At 41.5% G+C, this 11,023-nt stretch overlaps 1 protein-coding gene across 2 annotated transcripts in view; it reads left to right on the top strand.

The window, feature by feature from the left end:
* Window positions 1-9,861: 9,861 nt before the first annotated feature.
* The window catches only part of PTAR1 (protein prenyltransferase alpha subunit repeat containing 1), a 28,390-nt gene continuing 27,228 nt past the window's right edge, over window positions 9,862-11,023 (top strand). For both annotated transcript variants that reach the window (XR_008441536.1, XM_054004407.1), the window contains exon 1: window positions 9,862-10,684. Coding sequence is in view for 1 of the 2 variants with exons in the window: in XM_054004407.1 (XP_053860382.1) it covers window positions 10,599-10,684 (86 nt within the window). In the remaining variant the exon portion in view is untranslated. The remainder of the gene's footprint in view (window positions 10,685-11,023) is intronic.

The following is an 11,023-nucleotide window of genomic DNA, read 5'->3' as shown; positions in this document are numbered from 1 at the left end:
TTGCTGGTCTTTACAGCTGGATGGGGTAATGCATACACCGGACTTGGGTATCCATGTAGGGAATGGTCCATTTAGGTAACAGAGACATATTTTGTATTTTCTACAGTTTTCTGAAGTTTTCTAATGATCAGGACATTCAAGTTTGACCACCTTTGAATTAACAAGAACATGAAGTTTTTTCAACAGTCAAATAAGAACAACTGCTATGTCTGCAGATGCTCATTTAATTAGAACCATTTTATCTCTGTTGGCTTCAGTGAAATTACTTGTAAGGCATTTGAAGACACTCTGTCTATATGTCAGAATAGTTTAAAGACATAGCTGTCAATACTTGTATCAGACACACATCCCTCAATTTTAACTTGGTGATCTAAATATAATATAAATGTCAAATGAATCTTAAATAGATTTGGTGTTTAACTGTGATATGAACTTACTCAACTCCTCAGTTCAGCTCCTACCCTTGAAATTCTGAAAAGAGATTTACAAGAAAGGCTGAAAATTGAAAAATGTGGACAGCTATAATGCTTATATGGGTCAGAGAAATGGGTGTAGTTACAGGAAGAGTGACTCTGGAATATTACTGAGGACAAGTTCTTACTCTTCGTTAGAGTAAAACTCTTTGTTTCAGGTGGCACTAACACATATTGCCCACCACCTGTTTTAAAAGAGTGAACAACTCTGTCAGCCTTTTTTAAAGTCCTGTATTTTAAGTGCATTTGCAGAGATGACTGAAAACTGTCCTTCAACATTTGCCTACTGAAAAATTACAAAACGGGAGGACAAAGAAGAAAAATAAATCACACCTTTATATGTAAAATGCAACACTAAGTCATTGGTTATTGCATGTACTAAATCATCTCTGTCAAGAGTTGCACCAGAGCACCTGATGGCTTACATCCAGTTGTGGAGTTTGGCTATCCTCAGCTATATTTGAAACTAAAGATCAAAGGAGGAGAAAACCATAAAAGGAGTAAAATATATACACAGGCCCTCCCTCTGTTAGATACACTGTGTCCTCTAGCATCTGAGCTTTCATTTAAACAGCCTTTCTACATTCCACCTATGCTTTTCTAGGATAAATATCTGGGGGAATCAGTTTGGAAGTCAACATCCTTTTACTGCTTTATTTCCAATCCTGGAAGGCAAACTTGACATACTGACAATCAAGAGCAGAATAAAAGCAACTCTGAGCTATGTTGTGTTGAAGTTTCTTACAATCTTCCCAAACATTTTTCTCTGCTATGAATATATTACACCATACAGATCTGTAATATTCTTTACCTGAAATAATAAAAAGTAAAATCATTAATATTTTAAAGTGACCTGGATGACAGCCTGAGAAAACAGCTGCAGAGTGTAAAAGACATTCTGTCAGTTTCCTGAAAATCAATCACTCTTAGTTTGAGATCCCAGACTTACTGCATTTCATCTGTTATGAAGAAATGTTTAAATAGTAAACAATTAATAGAAAACTGATATGAATCAAACAGTTTTGCAGGAATTTTTTAGAAGTTCACAGTATTTCTGCATTCAGGGAAGGTTGTTGCTGAAGACTTAATAACACAAATCTGTCACAAAATATTGTTCCTCTTCCTTTCCACAGCCAAAAAATGGCATAAAAATCTGCAAAGCAAATTAAGCAGTATCATCTTAAGCATGCATTATCTCATTTACTATTTAAATAGTTTTTCAACAGTCCTTCCTTGCAACTTCTCTAGATATAAAGATTTTTATTTGACAGACAGATTACATTTTAATCATATTTGCATCATATAGTGTTATACATATTTTCAGGCCGTATGCATTTTCTTCCCCATCAGACCCCTTCCATCAGCATGGCTTTAGAGCAGGGATTAAAGGCCTGTGTTGAAGAGGGGAAAATCCTAAAAATTAAGTTCTTCAAACACCAGACTGAAGAGGCTGTTCCAGTTCATCATGCTACAAATTATTATTTTAGAGGTCCAGTTGAGAGTTTGCGGCGTGGGTTTTTGCTCTCCCCGGCTGCATGCGGCTCTTGGGAGCCCGGCTGTGGCGTAGCTTCCACGTGCTGCCGGGGTTTGCTGCCGCGGGTTCCCGGACACGGCTCCGTGTCTCGGGCGCGTGGGCTGGCCAGCCGCTGTTACCGTGCGCTAGGGACCCGGCAAAGAGGTAGGGAATTTGTCCATTTGCTCCGTGCTTGGCAGGAACGGTTTATTGGTCACGTATGGCGCGGTTCGATGGAAAGACGCGACCGCTCCCAGCACTCGCATGGGAGAAAATGGTGCCTGGCTGCCGGCGGGATAGGGCTTTATGGAGGGGCGGGGCGAGAGGATCCATGGCCTGCCGCCCAATAGGGGCGGCTGCCGTGGCGGTGACGCCGGCAACAGCGACCAACCAGAGAACCCCGCAGGGGCGGGCACCGAGCCGCGGGCTGAGCGGGATCGTGTGGCTTGGGGTGGCCAGCACGGGGTTTCCCGGGGCCGGACGGCAGAGTGGTTACAGGAGCGGCACAGGGGTAAGATCCGGCAGCATGGGGTCAGAAACCGCGGGGGGGGAAACAACGCGGGGGAAACGCGGGATTACAGAACTTGACTTATTTTAACATAGATTAAAAACCCTAATCTAAACCCAAACTCCGGGATGCAACAGAGTTCTGTGTCACACACAGAGATAAATGCTCATTATGGTACCAGAAATAACACATTAAGTCCTCATTCCATTAGTGTGGACTTTTAGAAGTCTTAAATATAATTTTCTTATATTACATAATAAATGCTCATTATGGTACCAGAAATAACACATTAAGTTCTCATTCCATTAGTGTGGACTTTTAGAAGTCTTAAATATAATTTTCTTATATTACATAATGATAATATGCTGAGAAAGGTGAGCTTGATAAGTGATGATTCAAGTGTGCAGGGAAGCGAAAGAAAACTCTCACAGTTATCTTCTGGCACAGTGATACAAAATCTAGTGGAATTATTATGGAAAATGCTGTAACGTTTACTTCTAGAATTATTTTTAAAATTTTATCACCTTTTCTGAAAAAATCTATACATTCTTCACAAAGCATGCCAGAGCAATAGGCTGACAGAAACCTCATGAGGTTCAACCAGAAGTGCACAGTCCTGCATGAGTGAACAGCCCCTGGCACCACCACATTCTGGAGGCTGCCCAGCTGGGAAGCAGCTTTACAGAAAGCACTTGGGAGTCCCACAGACACCAAACTGACCATGGGCCAGCAGTCTGCCCTTGTGGCAAAAAGCCCCACCAAGGGCATCCTGGGCTGCATGAGGAGCAGTGCTGCTGGCAGGCGAAGAGAAGTGATCCTGTCCCTTAACTGATCTCTGGTGATGCCACACTCAGGTACTGGTTCAGTTCTGGGCTCCCCAGACACAAGAGACGTGGACATACTGGAGAGAGTTGAGCAAGGGCTGCAGAGATCATGAAGGGATCAGAGCACTGTTCCTTTGAGGAGAGTCTGAGAGACCTGGGGCTGTTCAGCCCAGAGCTTTGAGAAGGCTCAGGGGGATCTTATTAACGTGAAGGGAGTGCACTCCTGAAGGAGTGCACACAGAGAAGGGAGCCAGACTCTTTCTAGACAAGCCCAGTGACAGGGCCAGAGATGATGGGCACACACTAAAACACAGACAATTCCCTACAAACAGCAGTCACCCATTATCACTGTGAGGGTGACTCAGCATTGACACAGGGTTCCCAGGGAGGCTCTGGAGTCAATATTCAGAAGTCATCTGGATATGGTCCTGGGCACCCAGCTCTTAGTGGCCCTGACTGAATAGGGGGTTGGACCAGATAGCTTACAGAGGTCTTGTCCAAGTTCAACCAACCTCTTATTCTTCACCACTGAGCAGCCAACTGTCAGTTCATGAGCTCAAAGATAAAAGTTTCTGTACTCAAGAAGACATGGGGAGTTTATTTTATTACTTCCTGCAATGCTACGAAATAAATTTTCCACTGGAAGGTTACTAGACCATGAAGCAGTACTACAACAGCCCCAAAAATACATTACATTACCCACCTCTTTGCCATTTGTTGCTCTTTTATTGCCTTCTCACACTAGAGCGGCTGCTGTGAGCTTACTGTTTCTGGGACAGCCCTCCACAACCACATGTGACCTTTTATTATACATTGTGCTTATCCTATCTCATGACTCAGTGCAATAATACACACCAAATTCCATTGTTACTTTAGGTGAAGACCATCGGGGAAGGGGGCAGACTCAGGTCCACTCATTATGGGATTCATCACTGTTAACTAAGTATTCCCTTACAAACATACAGTTCCTAAACACTTGAGGACTTCAAATACCATCTTCATCACTGCTTTATCCATTAGCAAACAAGTCTACAAGCAAAGCTATTTGGTGTAGAGAAAGGTGGAGTAATTTTTTTTTAATACAGGACTGAGTCTAGGCAGTATGTAAACTACTGCATGTGTTTATGTTGTTTTGGTTTTAGGACTAGGATTAAAACATCATTCCATCCTCAAAATCCTAAGGTAGTACTCTAGACAGCATGAGTGTGTTTCAGCCACAGCATTTTCTTGACACAGCCACAGAGAAAGAATCCATCCATCCATCCATCCATCCATCCATCCATCCATCCATCCATCCATCCATCCATCCATCCATCCATCCATCCATCCATCCATCCTTCCATGGATCCCCGCAGACGCAGGTGGGTTCCGTCACCGAAGCGCCAGGATAAGGATAATGTCACCGCGCCCCCTGCTGTCCCCGGCCGAGCTCCAGGACCCGCTCCCGTGCTAATCCTGTAAATCGTTCCTGCCTTCCTATACAATCATTTTCCTGCAGCTACAGCCAAACTCAGGACGTTAAAACAAAATAAATGAAGTGCAAGCGCTTTTTATCATAAAAGCCTTTGCATTTTTAATCCTTTTTTTTTTCCTTCAGATTACATTAAAATATCGTTTAGTATCTTCCCTGGAGCGACTGCTGCTCAAAGCAAGCACTGAGGAGTTACTCCAAAACCACAGCCTCATAACACGGTTAAGCCACAGTACTAAAAGGGTGGGAAAATGAGGTCAAGTTCTAATATTAATCAGTTTACTACAACTGCAGTAAGAACTGCTGTTCCAGCAGAACACAGCTGTTTTCTTCTTTTTTTGCATTTAGAAATGGCATTGTATTGCTGTGATTTAACACAAAAGGAATGCAGGAAATACTACGCATTAGAAATCCAAGTGCTATCTCTGTTTGTCCTGGACTTGAGAAACTTCTAACCTCTCCTTTCTGCAATGAGTATTAAGTGCTTTTTCTATGAGTCAGATAATTAAACTGAAATGGGGCTTTCAGTCTCGCATGAGAAGTGAAGTCAAAACAACTGTGACATCATCTCAATTAAATGAAACAAAATTAAAGGGCTCCCCCACTACACTTTAGCACCACTCACATATTCCTACCACATTTTCCTAACACTTGGGAACAGGAAGATGTTTCATAAGAAGTTTAGGCATGGATAACCACTGTATTAATTGAATAAAATGACAGTATGTCAGATCAGTAAGTCTAAGTAAGAATAAAATAATTCCATAATTATTTGGTTTAAACACTTGTCTTCTGTAAAGAATGACAGTGTTGCTAAGGAGTAGTTTTAAGTAATGTTCAGTATTTTAAGCAGACATTTACAGCATTGTTTTTTAATGTGTGGAAAGTTTGTCACATTCATTACACAGTTCAGTGCAACACAGAATCTGTCACTTTGGAAACATCTTGCACCGACAGAAGGTTCACTAATATCCTTCATATTTACTATATTACTAATCTGTGTGACAGCTTTAACACTCAGATAAGCATAAGCAAACCCAAACACAGTAAGTTACATGACTTCAAAATAAAAGTTGGGTTAGGACATATTCTCACAAGTAGATGAATTTACTTTGCATCCATGTGAGTATTAATGGAACTGGGTTTGTGAAGACAAGCAGGGGGAAGTCCTACACACACCTGATGTACAAGTCTAGTCTCTTCTTGATTCTATTCTAAGAATGCTCTTGAATCTTAGTTTTTCACAGAAAACACTTCAGAAATTGTAGAAGCCTGACACTTTTGAATTATTGTACTTCAGATATATGAATGCTTCTAAAAATAAGAACATCATTACATAACACACCTTTGTAGTCAACTTAATAAAAATGACAGCTAGTTTACATAAAGTTTTCTAGCAAAAAATGTAAAATGTATAGGTGATAATGAATCAAAATATGTTTTACTTTAGACTTAGGCTGCTGAACTGGTTTGGTTTCATTAATAAAAAGGTGTCTAATACAACTGTACTGGCTTTCACTTGATACCTTAATTCACTGACCTTAGGAGAGCCACCAAGTAACTCAGAAGAAAAAAGCCAAGATAGTCTTGACGTGTTGTTGTTGTGGAAACTGCAGCCCAGCTGACTACAGTTCCTTGGAGAAAGATTTCTGTATGAATGCTTTTGTTTAGCATAACTGAACTGTATTTCTCTCCAGTAGAAGCAGAGAAATAAAGCGAGCATGGAATGATACATACATATTTCTCATTTTGCCTTAGTGACATTCCTATGAGCCATCAGATCTGACCCAGAAACATACACAGCCATGCCTACTACATTTGAAAAACCTTGTTTTCTGTACACACATCAAAAAAAAGATTATTCATAGAGTGAATGTATATTTAGTCTGTTATACAAAGAGGAAAAGCTACCTACTTTAATTGAATTTGCATTTAACCTTCTCAATGGAAAATGCACATTTAAAGGTTATGTTTGCTGAATAAACTAAACCTAAAGGACATGAAGATGCAGGTGTTATTAGTTAAAGCTATAAACAGACCTCACAGATGTTGCACTTCAGTTTCTGAGCTATAACAAATGAGGTGGCACAGTTGCTTCTTCTGTATTTCCTTGTATCAAATACATTGAAAAGAATCTCATTTATACCCTAGTCTTTTGAGGTCAGCCTCCTAGTGCCAAAGCATGGCAAGAAGAAAGGTTAAAAAAAGTACAAGTCACATATTTGGAAAGCCAGAGTGAGACATTCTCCAGTTTCAGGATAAAGGCTAAAAACCAGTATTATTTTTAATAGTATTTTCCAATCCTCTCTGCTACCACATTTCGTTAATATAATTAACTAAATAATTAATTAATATAATGTTTGCAATTGTACTGCATGACAAATAATTGGCTTGTCTACAATACAGTTTTAGACCTTTTTGTATCATCCCCCATTGTAGACATCAAATGCTGGGTAAGGCAATCTGTCACTCTTGAGAGGTAACCCTGAGAAGCATCCCTGCCCGAGACTTCTCAGTGCTGAAGAGCTCAGTGGGCTCTGGTGGCTGTAGACACTTGTAGTGAGAAGTGACAGCCTTGCAGTCAAACACCCCTTTGGTGTGTGTGCAGGTGTAAAAGTGTGGCAATGCTTCATTCTACCCAGTTCCATACCAGACAAGGCACTGCAGTTCTGGCTCAGGCACTAGTCCCCAATAAGATGTGACCTCCCACAAGCTGGCTGGGTTTGCACATCAGGGCTGATCTCAGCCAAGCCTGTTTGTCAGCACGGCCTGAACCAAAGTACTGTTAGCTCAGTCACCGCAGGTGCATCTGTTGCAAACAGCAGAAATCTTTCTGTCTGCTAACCCAAGAAGCAAACACAAGCACAATGGTTATAAATGTTATAAAACCATACATGCACCCACCACGTTCTCTGATGTTAAAGAACCATCACTGAAAAATCTGAAGACTCATGCTTTTCATTATATGAAAAAATGTGCTGCGACCTCCTGCATTTGTACCATGCCTGTCAAAATTTCAAACAATCTTTTTAATAAATAGAAAAGCAAGGACAGTGGTGATACACTTTCACTTGTGTTGGCCATGCAATGCGATCTACTTAGAAAAATATTAGGCCATGGGAAATCACTAAGACTGATGTGCCCATTTCCCCATGCAATTGTTTTCACTCTCACAAAGGAGGAACAACTAGTACCAGCTGTGAGACATTTTCACAGAAAATATAATACTGAAATGAATTGCATTGAACTCAGTTGGACTTGTCTATAAAGCTCTAACAAATTAACATTGTTGGGGGGCACAGAAACAAGCCAAGATTTTTACTCATTTTGTGAAGGTGCCCATGAACAAATTAACAACTACATTTCACACTTGGTGAAGTGGATCTAAATTGCAAAATTTTAACCTTTTAGGCATTTATTAAGGCAATTTTAATGCACTAGGAGTTTGTTATATCACTTTAGATAGTTAGAAGGACATATTATTCTGTACCCATGAGAGAAGAAATCCTCAAGCAAATAGTTTCCAATACTTTTGAGACTGCCTCAGATGACATAGGAATGGACTACTCAGGGAAATTTCTGCATGTAACAGAAAGATAATTCCTGACTATTTAATTACAGTCTATTTTCTACAGTTTATGCCCTATGTGAAATGTAACAAAAGAGTATTTTCTGAAATAAATTATTATAATTTCCCCAAAATTACAGCAAGTAAGCATTCTTGGGTGACAATTCAATAATCACTCCCAGAAGCTACTATAAAGTATGATGTGCAATATTAACACCTTACAAGCTTTGACAACATATATAATTGCTAAGATGTACAATTAAAATAAATTTTATTATGACATTTAAATAGGAATAGCAATTTAATATTCATTCCTATTTAAAAGGTATGCATGAAGTCATAGACAGTATATTGTCAGTTGATTGAACAATTCTAAATAACTACTTTGCAACCTTTAAGTACGTTAGTAGTTTTATATCAATTTTCAGTACTTTAAGAACTTTGCATTGTTATGGTTGACTTTCACTTTTACCCAATACTAAAACCAAAAAACCACCAAAACCCCAACCCATCACAAACACAAAAATTCAGCTTTTAATCCACAGAGTATTTTTGTCATGATTAATGACATCTGAAAGTTGTTTAATTTAGGTCTAATTCACCAAAACCTCTTAACAGAATTCCAACAACAAAAACCCAACTCAAACCAACCTCATAGCTAGAACTATTTCAGTTACTGTGTTCCCAGACTGAACAAACAAATTGCACAGGACAAAGTCAGCAGGCAGTGAGTCAGAAAAGGTATACTGTCCATCACATAAAACCAACTTAGTCCTTTCCTGCAAGGCAAATAGGCAAAAATTAAAAATTCAGGGTTATGCTGAACACAGTAATCTAAAATTTTGAAAAAACAGTTTGTATTTTTCAGCTAAAAATATCTCCCAATGGTCACCAAGTGTTGCAACACTTTTCCTCATATTTGTATTTTTGCCTATTTGACATCCAGAATGTATCAGTTTGCTTCAACAAATTTAGACACCACACTCATAAAAACAGTGTCTATACATTCTACGAAGTGACTGAAAACCTGGAACAGCAGAGACAAAATTCTCCGAAGCCAACATTATTTAGTCTGATTTTTTCCACTTAATATATTGGCTATTAAGAAGTGATTTACTAAAATATGAATGTTGATCTAATATTGATATCCAACTGAGATGGACAAAAACTCTCTAAGAGTCTAAAGTTAGAAAATGTATGTTTATTGCAACGGGCCGGGCAGTACGTGGGATAATTCCCTAATGCAGACTGCAAAAATCACAGGTACTACAAAGCCCTTTTATTTACAGAAGTCTTCAATACACAAAGTATGAATGCATTTTCATATCCCTGTCACTTCCTCTGCTCCGGTATGCTAATTGGCAAAAAGGCTATTAAGCATGCGTAGTTTTGTTCCCTGAAATGAGTCGGGGGGTCTCCAAAATGAAGAAGTAAAAAAAGTCTTTTTCATTCTGACCTTTCTACCTTTGCAGTGCATACGTGACGAATCCTGCAGTTTTCCTGTGTTCAATGGATTCCTCAAGTACGGGAAGTCTGCAACTGTTTTTGTGTCCCTGAAATCTGTTTATCACATTCTGTTTTTCATAAGCGCAGCTACCCAAACATAAAGTTGACAAACAATGAGTTACTAGATCCTGGACATCTTGTCTAAGATTGAGCAGAGCCTATTTATCTACTTTTGCTAACTCAGCAACATCTAATTTAACTTATCATCTTAGCTTTCCTAAAATTCTTAATTCTTCAAAATTGGGTCTCAGAAGGCCCCACAAAATGTCCCATATGCCATTTTATTTTATTTTGTTTTTTAAGGAGAATAGGAAGGGTCTACTAGGCCTCTTGCCGGGGGGGGGGGTGAAGGCAATGATGAAGCAGATGATGACGACATTGCAAGCTTTCAAATTAGAAACAAATCAACTACGCACGGTTAATGCTTTGTAAATACATTGCATACAATTTCTACTGACAAGCAAATACATAAGTTACGGTCCAGAATTACAGTCGCCTCTTCGCATTCCGCCTTGAAGACAAGCGCTCCCATGTCTGCTGGCAGTCAAGAGAAGCTATAAGCACAACGCTTATCTTTCAAAGCTACGCGGCCTAGCGCGATTTCTGACACAACAAACGCACGGAGCGATTGAACAACGTCTGAGCACCGGGCGCCTCCGGCCGCGCCCGGGCACCGCCCCGTGCCCGCCGCGGCCGCGCTGCCCCGGAAGCGCTCCCGCCGCCGCCTGCGGGAACATGGCCGAGTCGCCGGAGGAGGTGGCGGTGCTGGTACAGCGGGTCGTGAAGGACATCCGCAACGCCTTCCAGCGGAACCCACACATGTGAGTGCGGCCGCGGCTGGGCGGCGCGGAGGGAGAGCTGCCTGCACTCCGGTCCGTGCGCGCTCCGCGGCCCCCGGCGGGCGGGGTGCGGGTCCCGGCGCGGCCGGCTGGGGCCGGGCCCGGGCCCAAGGTCACGCCGTGAGCGGCCGTGGGGACTAGCCGGGTCTCCTCCGAGCGGGAGGGCCGGCTCCGGGCGGCCGCGGTGGCACTTGTGCCTGCTTGGGGCGGGGAGCCGTGTCCCTGTCCTCGGTGCTCTCCTGCCGCCGCGGCTTCCCCTGGACTCGCTCCGGGAGCCTGAGCTGTGGCGACTGGTGTGGCCGCGGCCGCAGCCCGGCGGCC

The sequence above is a fragment of the Vidua macroura genome, chromosome Z (genome assembly GCF_024509145.1).
Source record: "Vidua macroura isolate BioBank_ID:100142 chromosome Z, ASM2450914v1, whole genome shotgun sequence".
Taxonomy (NCBI): domain Eukaryota; kingdom Metazoa; phylum Chordata; class Aves; order Passeriformes; family Viduidae; genus Vidua; species Vidua macroura.
Note: the sequence above shows the minus strand (reverse complement) of the source record. Positions and strands in the feature narration are given on the sequence as shown.